At 55.2% G+C, this 19,467-nt stretch overlaps 2 protein-coding genes across 8 annotated transcripts in view; one reads left to right on the top strand and one right to left on the bottom strand.

The window, feature by feature from the left end:
• Nucleotides 1-4,357: 4,357 nt before the first annotated feature.
• On the top strand, nt 4,358-13,978 carry VSIG10L2 (V-set and immunoglobulin domain containing 10 like 2). The gene is given in 24 exon segments (XM_041772975.1): nt 4,358-4,397; nt 4,400-4,434; nt 5,049-5,426; nt 5,931-5,988; nt 5,991-6,032; nt 6,035-6,150; nt 6,426-6,550; nt 6,552-6,731; nt 8,549-8,637; nt 8,640-8,672; nt 8,675-8,719; nt 8,722-8,781; nt 9,181-9,258; nt 9,261-9,335; nt 9,338-9,427; nt 10,002-10,014; nt 10,306-10,427; nt 10,430-10,537; nt 11,706-11,735; nt 11,738-11,896; nt 13,150-13,272; nt 13,560-13,584; nt 13,692-13,744; nt 13,881-13,978. Coding segments are annotated over 24 exon segments (2,175 nt in total).
• Nucleotides 13,979-15,072: 1,094 nt separating this feature from the next.
• Nucleotides 15,073-19,467, bottom strand: part of CDON (cell adhesion associated, oncogene regulated) — a 112,208-nt gene continuing 107,813 nt past the window's right edge. For all 7 annotated transcript variants that reach the window (XM_041770194.1, XM_041770193.1, XM_041770192.1 and 4 more), the window contains one exon: nt 15,073-18,733. In XM_041770194.1, the coding sequence (XP_041626128.1) occupies nt 18,585-18,733 (149 nt within the window). In that variant the 3' untranslated portion in view covers nt 15,073-18,584. The remainder of the gene's footprint in view (nt 18,734-19,467) is intronic.

Genomic DNA, 19,467 nt, shown 5'->3' with positions numbered 1-19,467 from the left:
TGCCCCCTGCCTCCCCTGCCTCCCCTCATCTGTTGGTCTCCCTTTCTTCACCCCCCCGCCCCCATCTAGGCCCTCATTCATTTCCTCTACAAAGAGCAGTTACCAAAGTGACTAAGTGGTGACCCCCACCGGACCCCCTGTCCCTGGGGCCCCCCTCCTCCTCTCGGCCAGGAACACAGCGGGAGCCGTGTAGGCCGCGGAGCCTCTGGCCGTTTCCTCTCCAGCCCTCGGCTCATGTCCTACCGAGGTCCCCGAGGGCCTGTGGCTGGCCTCGGACAAGGCACACATGGACACACATGGAAAAGCCATTTGTTTCCAGAAGCATCTGCTTCCCCTGCTCCAGCCCGGCTGTTCCCATCCTGCCCCGTTCCGCTCCCCCCGAGCCTGGGCCTTCAGAGCCAGGACTCAACGTGGTCTCAACAGGCCGGAGGACTCGCCAGGCGCCGCTGCTCCTAGTGACGTAGAAGTTTCTCAGAAAGCGAGGCGGCGGCCCAGAAGCCTGAGTGCTCGTGGTCGCCGGCCCACCGTCCCCTCCAGAGGCCCCGGGAGCCTCATGGAGCCACCAGGTCCTCTCAGAACACTGAGTTCCGTCCAGCCGCCTTCCTGGGCCCGGTGAGGACCCGGGAACGCAGAAACAAACGTCAACTGGACGGATACACAAACTCCAGCGCGGTACGTAACTGAGAGACACTGAGTCTCCCTGTTGGAGAATCTTCCACAGGCCCCTGGCCAGCCCTGAGGGAACAGTCTAGGTGAGGACCAGCCGGAGAATGCCCCAAAGGGGTGCACCTACAGGAGCGTGGGGGAAATCGTGGAGAGAACCTGAGCCAGCTGGTAAAATGCGGACGGCAGTGGAGAACACCGAGCACACGCAGCACATGCCTGGCCATAAATGGAAACTCGTATTATTATTTCGGTAGAGAATAAAAGGACTGGACGTGCTGCTCCAAATTCCAAATGACTTTCATTTGGAAGGGGGTGATGAATAATTTTGCAAAGTTTTGGTGCAAGAACTCAACCCTGACAACAGAAGCGTCAGGGAAGCAGATTTTGGTTCACCCTAAACAGAAAGAGGGCAAGAAGGAACACGCATTGAGTGTGTACTGTGTGCTCGGTGCTTACAAGGTGCTGGATATGTGGGGTTGGATCTTATCTGTCCGACAACTTGAAGGTGTCCTTGGATTTTGGATGAGCAGACAAGGAGGCCCAGGGTGTGCTGCTTGCCCGAGGTCATGCAGCTACTGCAGTGCCCACCCCCAGTGCTGGTCCACGAGAGGGGCTGACGGGCCATCTCTCCAGAAGGCTGCAGAGCAGCCTCCTCTGCTATAAGGCAGATCTCACCCACCTGGAGCCCTCAGCCTGGTTCTCCAAAATTTCAGCTCAAACAACTCAAGACTTTGGATCCCCAAGTCCATCCTTGTAACCTCTTCTCTTCCGAGTTGAGCTGAGAGAACAGTCCAGTGTTGGCCCCTCGTCGCTCCTGACTCCACACCATCCCCTCTTCCTCCCTCCAGGCTCTCCCAAAGCAATGATGCTGGTGTTGATGTGGGACCCAGGTAGGCTGTCGATGGAAGCCTCCACACTGAGGAGGCCTGCATCCACCTGAGCAGGAGGGGAAGATGGGAAGCAAGCGCCAAAACCTGGGAGGCCACAGCCTCACCTGGCCCTGGGCATAGGCACTGAGCATGCCCCGAGCAAAGCACAGTACCAGGTTACCTTGGCTCGGCGGATGCTCCCTGGGAAACAGGGGTAGGGAGAAAGGGTAGTGCCCAGCCATATACAGCAAGTGCTTTGCACTTAATAGGTGCTCAAGAAATGTTTGTTGAATAAATTGTTGACATTCTTCAGGTCAAGGTGCATAAATACTTTTTCAATCGCCAGGAGCTATCTATGTATAGCCTCATTTATCCTTCTCAGGAAAAAAATTATATAAATGAAGAAACCGAGGCTCAGAGGGGCTAAGTTACATGCTAAGATCACAGGATAATGAAGAGGCAAAGCTGTGCTCTGACCTCTGTACTTTCCTGTCTTACAAAAGTGGAAGACCTGGCCTCTCCTGGCCCCTGAGCTCCCACTGCATCAGAGACAGGAGGCCTGGATCTGCTCTCCCATTCTGGTCATGACTCTTCTTCCCTTCCAGGCAGGACCGCAGCCCTGCCCCGGTGGTGGGGAGCACGGGTTAATTTTATGTGTCAACTTCACTGGGCCATGCGGTGGCCAGATATTTGGTCAAACATTATTCTGAGTGTGTCTGTGAAGGTGTTTCTAGATGAGATTAACATGTGAATGGGTGGGACTGAGCAAAGCAGATTGCTCCCTACTCCATCATGTGGGTGGGCCTCATCCAATCAGTTGAAGGCTCTGATAGAACAAAAAGGTTGACCCCTCCCCCTAAACAGGAGAAAACCCCTCCTGCCTGACTGCTTTGATCTGAGACATCAGTCTTCTTCTGCCTTTGGACTTGGACTGAAGCATCAGCTCCTCTGGGCTCTCAAGCTTGCCAGTATTCAAACTGGAACTTACATCACAGCCCCTGCTGGGTCTCCAGCTTGCTGACTGCAGATCTGGGGTCTTGCTAGTCCCCAGAAGCCCATTTCTTAAAATAAACCTCTTTCTCTATATGCACACACATCCATCCAGTTCTACTTCTCTGGAGAATCCTAATACTCCTTCTTCCCTGATTCTCCCTTCTAGAGTCTCCCTTACTAAAGAGACAGAGTGGGTGGAGGAGCACTACCCATATCTCCTGTGATCCTCATGGGCCTGGGGGAGAAAAGGCTGACTGCAGGGCCCAGTTCCACAAGCCCAAGAGGTTAACGTCAAGACCAGCATAAAATCTCCCTGCAAGACCGAGTATCCTTTAAAGTTCCCTGATTCACCCTTCCCGAATGCTCATGTTGTCTCCAAAGACGGGCCGCTGCCCACCCTGAGGTGGAAGGCAGTGCCAGATGCCCATCCTTGGCTCCCAAAGGAACATTAAGACATTCCCAGTTTGCAAAGGGGAGATCAAAATGACAGGTCAGTAGGGTCAAGAAAACATGCCATTCCCACCACGTAGGAGCCTGGATCCCAAGGACCATCTGCCATTCTGCTCAAGAAGCCAAGTTAGGATAGGAATAAGGTCGTGACCCCGTGAAGGGCATGGAAGGGTCTTAGCCACGGTTGAATGAGAGTGAGACAGGGGTCCGTCCACCATCCTGTAGGCCAAGTAAGAAACCAAGAGGGCCACAGTGAGCACCTCTGGGCCAGGAGGAGCCTGTGGACACTCAGCTCTGACAACTCCTGTCCCAGCTGAGCCCTGATGAACCCAACACCAGACATCAGATCCCCCCAGCTCACTGGGGTCCAGAAATCTCACCCTACACCCAACCCCAGCAGCAGAGGATGGAAAACTGACCTCACGTCAGGCTATCTGTCAGGGGGCAGCAGGAGAGCTGGTCTCCGTTCCAGCACCAGGTCCGTGCGTCATAGCTCAGATCTGCCTGGGAGTGTGAAGGATGGCGCACCAACTCCACGCGGGGCCTTGTTCACTGAGTGTGTGCTTGTGTGTGTGTGTCTGTGAGAGAGGGAATTTTACCAGGCATGCGGAGAAGTATATAAAACACAAATGTACAGCTTGGTGAGCTGCAACCCCTTCCCAGGTCAAGAAACAGGACATTACTAGCACCCGAGAAGCCCCCCATATGCTAATAATATAAAATTTTCGCTTAATACCCACAAGAATTTTTACAAGAAAGAAGGTGTTACTATCCCCATTTATCTGCAAAGGAACGAAAGCTCAGAGAGGTTCAGAAACTTCCTGAAGTTTCACAGCCCATTGGTCAAACCCGAACTCTGGTGCTGTGTCTGACTCCCAGCTCCTTCCACCTTCTACCAGCTTCTCCCAACAAAACACGAGCAAAACACAAGAGGGAACGGAGGGCATTCGAAGGCGTGTTTGAATCTCCTTGTCCCTGAGGCCTGGGGGACCGTGCACGCTGGGCAGGTGGTTCAATTCGATGAGTTTGGGGCTGTTTTCAACTCTATCATCAGTTTTATACTATCTCTAGTTTTATACTATCATTAAAATAAAAATGCAGGGAGCTTGGGGGGGTCCCCTAGATCTGCCCCGGCCACATCTTGCCCTCCCCAGCTCTGCATTATGGATGGAGTGAATCATCTGGTAAATAATTCACTTGTCGTCGGGCCAGTGAGGGTAACAGGAGAGCGGGGGTTGAGGGGGGCAGGGGGCAGAATGCCAAGGCTGGCAACCCGAGCCAGACCCCCAATCCTTCCAGGGCTGGGCTTTGCTCTGGAGAGAAAGTGCCCGAGTGTCAGGCAGGAGCCCCGATGGGCAGCCACCCAGGGAGACGAGGCCATGGTGGGTCAGAGGGCTCCGCACAGACGGCTCGGCGTCCTGTGCTGACGCCCCTCTGCCTTCTGCATGGAGGGGCCGTAGGTGAGTGATGCCCAGACCACGTCCCCATACTCCGTTGTTTCTCCCTTTTCCTTCCTCGGGATCCCCCTTTAACACTTGTGTGGCCATTCGATGAAGTTCACTAACTCTGCTTCTCCACTAGATCTTGGCCAGCCCGCCCTGAGCCACTCCTCTGTGCCAGGCGGGGGAGGCAGGGCCAGAAGACAGAGAACATTCTGGGTTACCCTCAGAAGTCTGGGGTTATCCTGACTAGGCCACTGTCGGGTGGTAAGCATGGAGTGACACGGTCAGATCTGGGCTTCCATACGTTCCCTCGAGGGTGGATGGTCTGCAGGTGGCTGAGAGCAGTGGGAGACCAGTAGTCTCAGTGGGAGAGGCTGGTAGCTTGGGCCAGAGCAGGGTCCACAGGCTTGGGGGCGAGGGGTTTTGCTTCTGGATCAATCAAACGGCAGAATTTGGCCTTTGGTCCTTCCCCTCCAGCTCCATGCCTGGGTCCCCTTCTGTCCCTGGAGAAGCTGGCAGCAGCAGGAAGAGTCTGTTATTGGGAGCGAGGCCCCCCCAGCTCCACCATCTACCCTGTGGTTCTAGGAATGACTTCCCGCTCAGTCTCAGGGGGTGCTCTTACTGTCAGCGTGCGGGTGGACCCGTACCCCACGGGCAGGGCCTCGCACAGAGGAACGACTCATGTCAGACCCCCGGGGAGATCGAGCGCCCCCTGAGAGCAGGGATGGGCCTCCTCCCATGTCATCGCCACCCTGTGCCCGGGATGCAGCAGGCAGCACCTAATGACCAGCCGACGACTGAAGGCTGGATAGGCGGGTGGCAGGCCGCGGTCACCGTCCCTTCGGGCAGTGGGTCTGGAATCCCCTGGAAGCCTCAGACACCTGCAGAGCCAGAGCTGCCGGTGGCCGTGTGGATGTCCCAGTCTCGGGCTGATCAGCAGATTGGCTTCTGGACGCCCGTTGACAGCACAGATGCCCGGGCCAACGCCCTGGGGACTCGGACTCCGGTCTGGGATGAGGCCCAGGGATGCATATTTGTATCGAGCCTCCAGGGCGGTCTGATGGCTCAGGGGGTGGAAACCTCAGCTCCGGGCGGTTCGCAGATCGCAGTCAAGGATCCCCCCGGGCTGTCTGCTGCGAGGGCACAGCCAGACAGGAAACCCCAAAGCTCGCTCAGAAACTGGCCTGCCGGGGCCCCTGGGGGACCCAGCAGTTGAGCGTCTGCCTTAGGCCCGGGGCATGACCCCGGGGTCCCGGGATTGAGTCCCACATCAGGCTCTGTGCAGGGAGCCTGCCTCTCCCTCTGCCTGTGTCTCTGCCTCTCTGTGTCTTTCATGAATAAATAAGAACATCCTAAAAAGAAAACCCCACCAACTGACCTGTCCCCACCATCTCCAGGGAAAAGGAGCAGGGGCCCAAGGAGGGGCGAGAGAGCCCAGCACCGCCCAAATGTCCTGCATCACCGCTCTGTCCCCAGGGCGGCCCCAGTGGCCCCAGCGAGCCCCTGACAGGGGCCACGCAGTTCAGGGAGCGCGGGGGGCTCTGTGGAGCTGGCCTGGGGCTCTGGCCCCGGCCTCTGCGGGTCTCCTGGAGCTTCACCGCCCTGGGCTCACTGAGGCCCGGCCTGTGGCCGTCACCCATGGGGCAGAGTCCAAGGTGGAGGCCAGGGCCTGGGCTCTGGGAGCCGTGAGTCTGCGGAACAGCAGCCTGGTGCTGCAGGAGCTGCGGGAGGCCGCCTGACCACCCCCGGGCCAGGCCCTGCGCACGGCGGGCCCGCTGCACGCCTGCTCCCGCCCCCCCGGGGCCGCGCTGGATGAGGGGCCTGCCACGGACCGGCCCCCCTGAGTGGCTCTGCCTGCCGTTTGCCTCTATTTGCACGTGTCTCCCATTGCGGCCGGCTGGGTCCACGACCAGGGAGTGGGAAGACCTGGAATCACAAGGAGGGGACGGTGGGGGCCGGGGGGCGTCAGGCCAACCCGGCAAGGGCAGGGCTGGGGGTGTGACAGCTGCAGGGCCCCTCCTTCCCCTGGCCAGTGCCTGTATCGAAGCCCCAGGGGAGGCTGAGTGACCCGTCCCCAGTGGAGGGGACCTCCGTGGCTGCCACATGTGCAGTACGGGAGGGCACAGAGCCTGACATTTGCCTGGTGACATCGGGTGCCTTGGGGCCCTGAGGAGGACCTGGTGGAGGTGTCAGACCAATGGCTTCAGCTGGACCCAGTCAACAGGACGCACCTGGGCTGGTATGTATGCAGTGCCCACAACGTGGTCAACCGGCTGAACAGTGATGGGACCTTCCTTGATGTCATCTGTGAGTCAGATTGGGGGGCTGGCACCTCCCTACCCATCTGTACGTGGCCTCCTGACACCCCCAGGGCCTCCAGGACTGCCCCAGCCCGCTGAGTGGTGCCAGGACAGCAGGGCACTGTACCCCCTGGTACCAGATACAGACCTAGTACAGAGTTTGTGACCTTTTCCAGGTACGAGCCCCTTTTCCCAGGAAAATGAGCACGCATTCAAAGTCACAACTTAGCCCCTAATGACGGTAAAAGGGGTGACCTGCGGAGCCTGCCTTTGGACTAAGCCGGAAGGCCTCTCAGGGATGAGCGGAACTCTGAGGGACCCTGAGGAAACCGGGAGGAGGGACACAGTAGGGAGAGAGGGTAGCAAGTTGGCCCCATGTCAGAGGCTGAGAATTTGGAGTTGAAAATCAGAAGTTTGTCTTTAAAGCACAGAGACCAAACACAGATCACTTCTCAGAACTTGCAAGGAACTCCAAAACTAGCAACCAGGAGGAAGTAGCAACCGATACAAAAGCGGACAAAAGACCAGAATAGTTAGTAAAGAGAACAAATAAAGCTAATGAACTTCTGCAAATTTAAAAAAAAAAAATTAAAGATGAAACTAGAAGTTTGTGTGAAGAAAAAAAAAAAAAAGAAGTTTGTGCGAAGGAACAAGACTAGGATGGTCTAGAGCTGCCCTGTCCAACGTGGCTGCCATCTGCGTGGCTTCGAGTCCTGGAGATTTGCCAGAACTGAGCAGGTGTGCTCAACCTACCAAATGCACACTGGATTTTGAAGACTTTGTCTAAAAATATATATATTTATTATAACTCATCAATAATTTTTTGATTATACACAGAAATAATATTCTGGATGTATTTGGTTAAATACAAAATATTATTACAATTATTAAAACCCATTGGTGCTTTTTGGTTGGATGGGTTTAGTTATTTTTCCTTTTTAAGATTTGGCTGCAGGGGGATCCCTGGGTGCCTCAGCGGTTTAGCGCCTGCCTTTGGCCCAGGGCGCCATCCTGGAGACCCGGGATCAAGTCCCACGTCGGGCTCCCGGTGCGTGGAGCCTGCTTCTCCCTCCTCCTGAGTCTCTGCTTCTCTCTCTCTATGTCTATAATAAATAAATAAATAAATAAATAAATAAATAAATAAATACCTTTGGGGAAAAAAAAAGATTTGGCTGCGGGCCAATTCTAAAAGATCTGTGGCTCACGTATATCTCTTGGACAAGGCAGGTCTAGAGGATTTAAAAAGCCAGGACTAGTGATGTCTGTCCTGGTGGTGGGGGTTGGTCAGGGATTTGCAAACTCAGGACTATGGAGGAGACAGATGAGCAGCTCTTGGGAAAAACAGAGGAGCAGGAGCAGAATGGAAGCAGGCAGAGAATTCAGTCCTTTCTGGGAATCAGAAAGAGGGGACGCAGGAGAAAAGGGAAGACAGTGTGACCCCAAGAAGTGAGAGGGGCTGGCTCTGGGATCCCGCTCCGGGGCGCCTTCACGCCCTGTTTCCACCCTCCCCCGTCTCGAGGGCCAACTGTGCCAGGCCCAAGAAGCCCCTCGATCCTGGGCAAACTGGGAAGGTCCGCGCCCTACCTCTCTGCCGCCGTCCCCCCGACTCAGGGCCCCGGGGAGCCTCCCACGGCCTAGGCTGGTTGCCACCATGGCCCCTGAACACCCACCTGGCCCCGGGCCCCGGAGTTCCTTGGGGGCCTCGCCCAGTGCTTGACACAGCCGGTACGTGATACACGCCTGGCAGACGGTGGGCAAGTCCAGCGAAGATCCTATGAGCGAGCGGAGGGGTGAGGACAGGACAGGGGTGAGTCTTCCTCGCCTGCAGATGGTCCAGTCCTGTGACACCGCAGAGTGGGGTGAGGGGAGAGGTGACCCTGAGCTGCCAGGCCGCATCCAGCCCCCCGAGTCACTAGGTGCGGCTCGTGACCACACCCCGGTCCACAGCGGGCCTCCGTCATCGCCTGTGCCAGCCGCGCCCACGCGGGCCTGTACACCTGCCAGCCCGCAGCAGCTGCCTGGACACCCGTGCCCAGACACCAGGCTCACCGTCCGCCGGGAGTGCGTGGGGAGGGCCCCGGCCCCTGGGCCGCATCCCCAAGGGATCCTTCCGTGGCCTTGGGGACTGAACTAGAGTAGGCTTGCGAGTGACTGAGAGGCAAAGGGCCCAGTGGCAAAGAGATCGGGTGATGAGGAGCCTCCCCGGGCAGGGGCTTCCATGGGCCCCTGGGACTCCTCGGGGATGCCAAACCCCGGCTCACCCTCTCCGCCTCCGCCTCCTGACCCGACAGCTCAGCTCTTTGCTCACCAGCGCCCCAGAGGAATCCATCCTTCCCCGCCCACCCACTTCTCCTACCCCTCACCCTGTGGCCTCCCGCCCCCAGCTGGCCCCGGGGGTGCTGCCGTGCGCTGGCCGTGAAGTCTCCCCCCAACCCGATCCTCACCCATTTCTCCACCCAGATCCCCCTGAGGGCCAGCCCTCTTGAACTGTGCCCCCCACCCTTGGGGCTGTGACTTTGGTCTGCACCTGGTCCGGGGGCTTCCAACTGCCCAGCTGCCGTGGGAAGGGCCCCAGGGAACTGGCCCTACTGCTCTCAGCAACGTCACCTGGAGTCACCAGCCGCCCGGCTCCCCAGCGGCAGTGTGTTCGCCTGCACCAGCCAGCACCCGGCCCTGGCGCTGCCCACCCTCTGCAGGATCACGCTGTGTGAGAGGACTCGGGACACGGCCGGGCTCTGATGGTCCAGGCCGAGGTGTGGGTGGGGGCCCTGGGACCTGGGGTGGGGCTCCGGATCACAAACTCCAAGACTGGCCGTGGAACAAGGAGGTGGGCCGCACTCAGCTCAGACTCTCCCTCCCAACGCCTCCTCACTCCAGCCAGGTCTCCAGCCACACCGCCCTGGCCCCTGCAGGTCGGGCTTGGAGCCTTGTGACAACCTCCTGTCTCCCAGCCCCTAGGGTCAGCAGGCTGTCATCGACCTTACACTACCACTGCCCTCTTGCTTTTAGCCTTCTCTCTGCTTTGTAAACTCCTATCCACCCCCCAAGACCAAGTTCGAATGCCATCCTATCTTCAAAGTCCTCCTCCCTGAGGCCCCAGAGTTTGTCTTTCTACCTATACTCTGGCATTTATCAAATTATATTGTAATAGTTTGCTTGGCATCTGTTCCCACAATTTCTCTGGCATGTGGCTAGCCCTCCGTAAATGGTGAATGAATGAATGAATGAGTCACTGAGGCAATGAGGGAATGAGTGAGTGAAGCAATAGATGAAGGAAGGAGGGGAGCCTGGGTGGCTCGGTCAATAAAACATCTGACTCTTGGTTTCAACTCAGGTCATGATCTCAGGGTCATGACCTGAGCCCCACGGCAGGAGTCTGCTTGAGATTCTCTCCCTCTCCCTCCGCCCCTCCCACTTGTGCTCTCTCTCTCTCTTTCTCTAAAATAAGTAAATAAATAAAATATTTAAAAAAACAATAAGGGAAGGAAGGAAGGAAGGAAGGAGTAGGCCTACCAAGCCCTCCATCCTCCTATAGGGCCATGCTGAGCCATTATTCCCTGTCTAGGGGACCCTCCCCCGCCAGAGCCCTACCTGCTGGACCACAGTCACCATGGGAGACCAGTTCATCATGCTGAGCTGTGAGTGGCCTGGAGGCGAGCCCCCTGCCGTGCTGAGCTGGCAGGATGGACAGCAGCAGCCCCTCACTGGCCGGCCGTCCATCTGCTGCAGGCCCAGGAAGACCTGGCTGGCTGAGAGTTCACCTGCTGGGGTACTCACCCCCTCAGGGTCCCTGACCCCCACTGCCAGCTCCAGCTGGGTGAGTGGAGGCTGCTGGCTTAGTTCTGAGGGCTGAGGTGGGACAGCAGCCCTTTGGAACCCGGATGAGGGGCTTTGGCGGCTGTCTGTGCTGGAATGCAAAGTGAGTCAGGAGACGGAGTCATCTCATCTCCTAAGGATCCAAGGTTTTTTTGATCCATGAAATCAGGGGGTTTGGTCTGGGTCTGTGTTATCCAATAAAAATATAATGTGAACCATTTATATCATTTAAAATGTTCTAGTAGCCACATGTGAAAAAGTAAAAAGAAACAAGAGAAATGTTTGATTGAATTCAATATATCCAATATATTATTACCTTGATGTATAATAATAAAACATTATGAATGAGGTATCCTATTCTACTGTCCTCAAAATCTGCTGTAGTTACAGTGCATGTCGACGTGAGCTGGCCACACTGCAACCTTCTAGGGTCACATGTGGCCGGGGCAACCGCTGTGGGACAGCTCCCGTCTAGCTGGCCAGAGATCCCGTCTCCTTCATTTGCATCAATTTGCATGAGAGATGCCTGATTATTATTCCTGACCTGCATCCTCGGTTCAGGTGTCAGAGGCCTCTGCCTCTCTCACTGCCTGCAGGGCTTGGGTCTGGTTTCTTTCTCTCTCCATCCGGCCCTGCCAGTCCTATTTATCGCCAACTCAAGAAGAAAGGGAATTATTGAATTGGAAGATAGGAGAAAAGCACACAGAGGAGCCGCCCCTATAACGGTTCCCACAAAATTATTTCCCCTTGGTCTCGGGGGCTGGGTGGCAGCCAGCATGGCCCAGGCCCTCCACTGGGAATACTTCCCTCCCTCCCTCCAGTCTCGGCGCTGGAAATTCCATCCTAGCAGAGTCACTGACACCTGAAACTCTGGGTCTCTGGGACTCAGTCCATAAAAAGAGCACCTGCTCTGGGGCCAGCCTGGGTCCCCGGGGGGCCAGGAACTGGTGGGCCATTAGGGAGGAGGGGGCCCCTCGGCAGGTGCCGGCAGGGAGGCGCTTGACACAGAGGTGGGTAGGGCAGGGGCGCACCCGTGGGCGGGGGAGCAGGGGGCAGGCAGGAGCACCGGCACCCTCGGGAGATCTGGAGCGGACTGGGTGGGCATACGCCCTCACCTCCTCTCTCCCTCCTCATCCCGGCCCCCAGCCTTGCCCTCTGCGTCCCCGCAGAAGCTCCGCAGCTGGCGATGGCCCAGCCCAGGGGCCGGTGCCGGGAGGCGGAGAGGCCAGGCTGGGGTGCGCCCTCCTGGGTGGCTCCTCTGGCGGGGACCCCGGCGGCGGCTCCACCTCGGCACCGGGCGCTGACCCTGCGCGCCCCGGGGGCGCCCACCCAAGGCGAGCGCCCGAGCGCCCTGCGGGAGGTGCCGCGTGGGTCCTGGGCGCGGGCGCGCCCCCCCCCCCCCGCCCGGGGCGCCGACAGAGCGAGTGTAGACACGGAGGCAGCGGGCTGGTGGGCACGGGAGTCGGAGCACTCCTGGGTGCAGCCTAAGGGCCCCGTGCCGTGGGCAGGGCAGGCTCTCCGCCTCGCGCAGGGACCGGACAGGGTGGGGTGCAGGTGCCAGGGCGCCCGTCCTCCCCCAGCGTCCCCATCCACCGTCCACCTGTGGGCGCCCCAGCGGCAGGTGCGGTGCAGGTGCCCGGGGCGAGCCGGGGCTGGGAGGCGGCGGCTGGGGACCTCGCGCCGCCCGGCAGGGCCCCCCAAAGCTGGGGGGCTTGGATCCCTGCGCGCGCTGCGCCTTCCGCAGCCTGGCCTGACACCCCTCGGAGGGGGACCCCAGGTGCAGGCCGCACGCGGACTCAGCCTTTCTCTGCAAAACCGACCCACCCGGTTCCTCATCCTCTTTTATCATTTTTAAAAATATTTTATTTATTCACGACAGACACAGAGAGAGAGAGAGAGAGAGAGGCAGAGACACAGGCAGAGGGAGAAGCAGGCTCCCTGCGGGGTGTCAGAGGGGGGACTCAATCCCAGGACCCCGGGATCACACCCTGACCCAAAGGCAGACGCTCTGAGCCTGAGCCACCCAGGAGTCCCTTCCTTTCCTCCTCCCAGGGAGTCCCTTATCCCCCCTTTGCCTCCCTCCCACCCACCACATCGGCCCTTCTCTCTCCTCTCCCCTGCGCCCGGGTGCTCTCCGCTGCTGTCTTGCCCATCCCTCTCTGGGAGGCTCTGGAGGCCCCAGGCCTAGGGTCGGGCCACAGGGGGTGGGACGGGGTGCTGGTGATCAAGGAAGAGCAGGGGCCCAGCTCTGTGCCTCAGTGTCACCCCCCCTCTGGCCCCGGGGGCACAGGTGGGCTCTCAGCTCCCCGCTGCTCTCCCTCCATCCCGGGGACTCCTTGTCTCAGGGCGTTCTTCCCTTCAGCCCCAAGCTGCCGAGATAACTGGCCTGCTGCCTTCTGGGCCAGAAATGGGGGGCTTGGCTGGGGCCTCGAGAGCTTGAGAGCAGAGGCATGCCGAGCACCTCTTTCCTTGGGAAAGACTTGACCTTGGTCGCCGTGGGGCCATCTTGCTCTTGACTCCCACTGCAGGGCCTTGCCTGCTCGCTGCCCACTGAGCCCTTGTTTCAAGTTCAGTAGTGGCTCCAAAGCCATGTAACCAGCACTGTCCCCTTAGCGGAGCCCCCCTTCAGCGCCTATCCGGCAGTGCTGGGTGCAGCGGGCACAGGAGTGGTGGTGGCAACGGTGGCCTCCCTCCTGGTGTTCCAGCATGCTGCCCGGCACCCCGAGACTTTGCCCTGTGAGAAGTAGCCAAAGGGCTGGGTTGCTGGACTCCAAAGGGGGTCAGGTCTACACCTATCCAAGGAGAGATGCAGACTCTCCCGGGCAAGGCATCTGGGCTCTTCCCTGTGACCTCTCCCCAGTGCTAGCTGTCCATCCGAGCTCCAACTCCCAACTGCAGGCATCTGGGGCCATCCCCTCTGGGTGCTAGGGTCTCCAGTGGGGAGCCTATGGGGGAAGGGAGGGTTATTGTTGCCAGATCTATGCTGGGTCGCTCAAGTAATGCGCCTTCTTTTCTTCCTCCAGGCCTTGGTCGGTTGCTTGTTCCTATGTGAGTGGAGAACCCCAGTCATTCTGGGGGTCGGGATTCTCCAGTAACTGGAAAGGCGGGCTGGGGAAGTGTGGCTGTCATTGACTTCTCTCCCATTTCACCCTCAGGGAGCAAAGTCACCAATACAGGGATTCAAGGGAAGGCCTGGAAGCACCAGCAGGTCAGCACAGTTTTATCCCAAAAATCACCCATATGTTAAGGGGAGCAGTCCTGAGTTCCAGGCACTATACTCAGTGTCTTGTCCTGTGAACAACCCAGGACGCGCCCGAGGCGTCTGTCTCCTTTGCTTGTGTCAGGCCTTGAACCACCACCCACCACCCCAGGCTCAGATCCTGCACAAGAACCCACAGATGCCCTAGTTAATGTCACCATCACTGTGACCACGACCTCATGAGGCCCCAACAGGAATGTGCAAGCATGCATAGAGGGGACAGGCGGGAGATGGAAAGATCCTTCTGTCACACTTGGCCTTAAGACCAAGATGGCCAAGACACCAGCCCTCCCTCCCTGCCCCTTAACACCCAGCCTTCCCCACGAGGACAAGGTAAATGGCCTGGTTACAGAAGAAGTCCTGGCCCAGCTTGGGGAAGAGAGAGATGAAGGATGAGGAAGACACACAACTGGAGAAAAGACTAGCCGGTGTCCAAGGCCAAGGGAGGACGGTTCTGGAAACGGTGCCTGGTGCAGTATGAGCGAGGTGGCCGCTTCCACACAAAGCGTGAACTGAGCAGTTGCTAAATAAATTCTACTCAATGCCGTCACTAGTAGAGGGTTATTTCAAATTGCAACTCCCACAGGGAGAGGCTGACCCCAGGGTGGGCTGGATCGCAGGTTCTCCTACCACAGGAAGCTAGGAGGTGGGAAGGAAGACGTGGAGGTATGTGCTCCCTTCATTCCACTGTAGCAAGAAATGTGCTCTTCTAGGAGTTATTTCCCAAATCTCAAATTCCTTTCTGAAGAGCACAAGCTTCAATTACGGGACCAGCCTAATCAGAGGGGCAGGGGAGCCAGGTGCTCATCCCTGAGGCCTTTGTGTTTTACCTCTGGTGTAGGAGTGTCACTGTGTCTGCAGTGGTCAGAGGGACACACAGTTACTAGACTCAAGGAGTCTGTGCCAACACGACAGAGCAGAGGTGTTCCAGATGCAGCTTCTTGCCACCAGGCTGGGGAGCTGGCTGACAGGGGACGGGGGCTGTTCCAGAGTCGTACTGTCAGCTGCCAGAATGACTCACTGGCTCCAGAGTGTGAGTGTGAGTGTGAGTGTGAGTGTGAGTGTGTGTGTGTGTGCATGTGTGTGTGTGTCTGAAATCTGGGTGACACACAAATGAATGCTTGTTCAACTGACTAGAAGAGTCAGGACTCAGAGCTGCCTCGGCGGGGGACTCGGATGAGAAGCAAGAGCAAGACAGCCAGGGGACGAGCTTGCCAGGACTAAGTGGCGCCTGAAAGGAGACGGGAATCGGACAGAAACTGAAGTTGCTTCCTAGGTTCTCACAGATTTAGACTTTATTAGAGAAGGGATTTCAAGTTCTCTCAAGGCTCTCAGGACTGGAGCTAAGGTTTAAGGGAGGCTTATTTCAACACGGGAAATAAAATATAACGAGGCCCCACCCCGCCCCATGCCAAAGACCCTGTTGGCTTTCTGGTCAAAGCAGCCTTGGTCGGTTTGATTAGGGTTTTTTTTAGGGCTGCTTCTTGAGGAGGCTAAACGCCTGCCCAGGAGTTCCCACAGATGCAGCGCCAAGCTAATGGTAAACCCAGACAGCGGGCGAGAAGGGCCCCCCTCCCCACGCTCCGCAGGCTGCTCTCCAGCCCTCCCCCCTTCCTTCCTGAGGGGCTCGGCCTGCTTGGACACAGCCTCCCCACGAGACACTTGCTGCCCCACGGCCTGGCCTGTTCCTTCAGGGCCTGGATCTCTGCGGTCCGAACAGAAGGGATCAACTCACTTGGCTCTGGGACGTGCACTGGGGATGTCCAGGGGAGGATGAGGATGGAGATTTCAAAGAGTTTCAGAGTAAGACGAGCACCCACCCCGACCACAAGCTATCAGCAGCTTTATACAAACAGGGAGTTATCCGAGGATCCCCATCTTCACGTGCTACTCTCCAGGGAAGCAGCGAGCTCTTTTAATATAAAGTCACATCAACCAGATAAAACCCGTCAACGCTACATCATTTAGAATATGTACAGTTCCAAACATGTTACAACTTAAAAGGAAAATAAAACATACTTTTCAATAGGATACAAAAACATGCATCTCAAAGCCATTACTTTAAAAACAAAACGAAACAAAAAACAGAGCAACACAGGTGAAACCCAAAACCATGAAGTCAAGGCCCTGGCACTAGGGCATCCGGAGGGAGGCCTCTGGGACGTGGTTGGCCCCGCGCGGACGCACTGGTCTTCGCAGACTCGCTCCAGGGAAGCCAAACCCAGAAGGAAATGCTTTTGCAAAAGCCCACACTCCAGGAGGGGGGAGACACGGTGAGTTAGGGGACATCCTTATGGCCCTTGTCACCAGACTACGTGTGCGCAGTGGGACGAAGGACGCAGCGGAGGCTGCCACGGGGCAAGGGGTGGGGACAGCGCGATGCTAAAACCCAGAACCACAGAGAATCCTCAGACGAGGGCACGACGGGGCCTGGCCAGTGAGGTGCCCACGCAGCCCAGGGAGACCCGGGGACCTGGCCAGGCGCCTAGGACAGAGGGCCGCTTCCCGCACTGGGGGCCGGGGTGCAGCCTGGACGGCTTCCCTTGCAGGAGCGAGCCGCGCGCCTTCAAAAGCGGTGCGGAGAAGGGGAAGGAGGCTCCATTCCGGCTCCAGATAAATCGGGTGGAAATGTAGGCTCTGTGGTAGCGGCTGCTTCGCAGACTTGTCGGGAGGGTTAAGGAGCAGCGGAGACCACAGCAGTCACTCCACAAATGCTGGTGCCCTCGCCCACCCTGTCCCGTGTCCTCTGACCTCCCGGGGAAGCGACATCGGGCAGGACTGTGGGCGGGTGGCTGTGTAGGTCATACACGTTCAGAGCAACTCCAGGTTAGGGAGAATGCATAACTCCTAAACGGTCAGGCAATTTTATATATATATTTATATATTTATATTTATATTTATAGGTCTCAATATATAAAGGCATTTTTTATAAATAAAATACAATAAAAGGGATAACACTTAAAACAGCGTTACTAATCATAAATAAAGCAGTCCACAACGAGATTGCCCTAAAGGAAAGGCGTCTTCTCTTCCTAGTGGACAAATCCCATATTCAAACTCGATCTTTAAAAGCAGTTTATGACCTAAGGCTCATGCTAATACACCTGTTTCCTGAATCAGAATGACTGCCCACAAACATCTACTCCCTAGTTTTCTAAACCTCCCTTTGTGACAGCATGGCTGTATCTTGGTTGGCAAAACATAGGATATGTTTTCAGAGTCTGTGCCCTAGGACTCTGTCCTTTGCTAGTCACAAAAGTATAGGGATGCAGCTATTCCCTCCAAAAGCTAAATTGCATCTACACCACATGAAGGATAAATCCAGTATACTCGAAGTATGGACATCTGAAATGAGAACTTGATTCTACTACAGCATTCCTAATACCTGACCCGGAAATTATATTCACTACATCCTACTCGAAGGCATTCTTGCATAGTGACCCAGCTCAAACAGCATATTTCACTAACAGCTCTATTTATAAGATACGTAGACATATATAAGGGAATACGGATGCGTTTACAGACGGTTGATTAACATAGTATTCTAGTCTATTTCACTGCAATTTCTGGGAAACTGAACTTTTTTCATTTATGCTGACGCTGCTTGACTCTTCATGAAGAGAATCACGAGCAATGATCCCCTGAAGCTTGACTGAAGCTATTAAAATAGCTATTAAATAGGAGTAGTGTTTTTTTTTTTTTTGTGGGATTTTTTTTTTTTTTTTTTTAGAAGTGGAGAAGAAAAGCCTTCCAAAGGCAGCTGCAAATGTCCTTGTCACTCAGAGGGAGCCGTAACTGTGATTTATGGGCTCTGCTCGCCAAAGCTTCAGGTGCGTGTTTACAATGATGACATTCTGAAACAAGTCAGGAAGTTTCAAACCATACCCCTTTCCCACCAAACTAAATCTTTTCTGACACTCACATCTTCCAAGTATTGCCCACGTTGGAAGCTTGAAAAATAACTATCGGGTGGCGGGATACTGGGAGCATGATGTGAGTCTCTCTTTCCAAGTCACCACCTTAAATTCATTTTGTTCCTACTCTTAGAAATAGTCAAAAAGAGCCCTATAGTGACAATATAATAAACCAATCTAATTTTAATGCAGTGGGACTAGAGGGCTATCTTTTTCTCTCCGGCCTCGTTCCCTGTCTGTACATGGCAATAACCCCACAGATCTTAACTTCAACCATGTTCATAACACCGTCTGTGACGTTACTTGTGCCTAGACAACTGAACATCATTTGTGCCCATGTGCAGAGAGTCAACAGATCACCTGTCACTTTTGTGGAAGACACTCATAAAATTCATAAGACACCTGCTATTACAAACACTAGGTTAACAACTGAGCGTGACTTCCAATGTTCTCAGAAAGTCTGATCACACAATACATCATCAAAAGATAGCTTTCCATGTGAAAACTTCAGTTTCCTCTTAGCCAAATTGGCCAATAGGCTGGATCCTTGCAGAAGGACCTCTTACGGTCACGGAGGTTCTCGGAAACATGGAACGATCCCACCGCTCTCAGATGATTGAAAACTATGCAAAACTAGGTTGGTTCCTACTCAGGGAGGGGTTGAGAAGAGGGAAATTTTAAGGCATAAATAATATAAAAGGGCACACATTTTAAGATACATTCATAGGACATCACTACTACAAAAAATAAATAATGATTTTCTCTGATTGGAACTCCTGTCCTTCACACAGTCCATCCCCGGGCCTGTTTTGTGCAGTTACTGGCTTGAAGTGGGAACATGACTGGTCATTTGCATACTCTTGGGTTTCTTAGTGTCACTGAAGGACCCCTGCAGGGCTGTCTAAAGGAATGCCAGGAGGAGACCAAGTGGCCTTGTCAGTACAGTCCTTGGACACGTGTGGCAAAATAAGAGGATTCCAACTCAAAATTTTGTTCTCTGTTTCTGAATGGATGCAGCTGTCTCCTGAAAAACAGAAATTTGGGAGCATTATGAAATCAGAAAGACGGATTTTTACAAAACAGTCTCACAACATTACTTTGAGCAATAAAGAAAGAATAATGGGCAAAGACAGAGCCCTATAGATACACTGAGTTTGACTTTGAGAGAGAAAGTAGGTTTCAAAGATTCAAAATAAGGTTGAGCTCTCATGAATAGTTGTACAATTCATCTGAGAGGCAAACCCCTTAAAATCCCACAAATAACCACTTTAAGAAAGGCTACAACCCCAGAAGCACCTCAAATAATAAAAGAGGCCCACGATCACAAAATACATTCTTCCAGCAATTCTACTGCTCAAGCACAAACCAAATCAAAGCCTATTTGGATTTATTCTCCAAAATGTAATGGTATTAACAGCCGAGATGAAGGATGTAACCGAATTTCACAGAATTCCTTAATATAGTCAACTTTTTTGAAGTACCCAATACCCCCACCCAGTATTTAAGAAATACATGAGCTGATCACAGAATGTTCTGAAAGTAACTTCCCTCACATAGGTCTCAGCTAACTGAACACTAGCTAGAAACTTAAGATTTATTAAGGTATCCTGGGGGGCACCTGGGTGGCTCAGCCGGTTAAGCATCTGCCTTTGGCTCAGGTCATGACCCCAGGGTCCTGGGATCAAGACCTGCATCGGACTCCCTGCTCAGCGGGAGCCTACTTCTTCTCCCTCTGCCCCTCCCGCCTGCTCATGCTCT

This window comes from Vulpes lagopus, chromosome 10, assembly GCF_018345385.1.
Source record: "Vulpes lagopus strain Blue_001 chromosome 10, ASM1834538v1, whole genome shotgun sequence".
NCBI classification, from domain to species: domain Eukaryota; kingdom Metazoa; phylum Chordata; class Mammalia; order Carnivora; family Canidae; genus Vulpes; species Vulpes lagopus.
The sequence above is the reverse complement of the archived record's forward strand: the minus strand, read 5'-3'. Positions and strand labels throughout refer to the sequence as shown.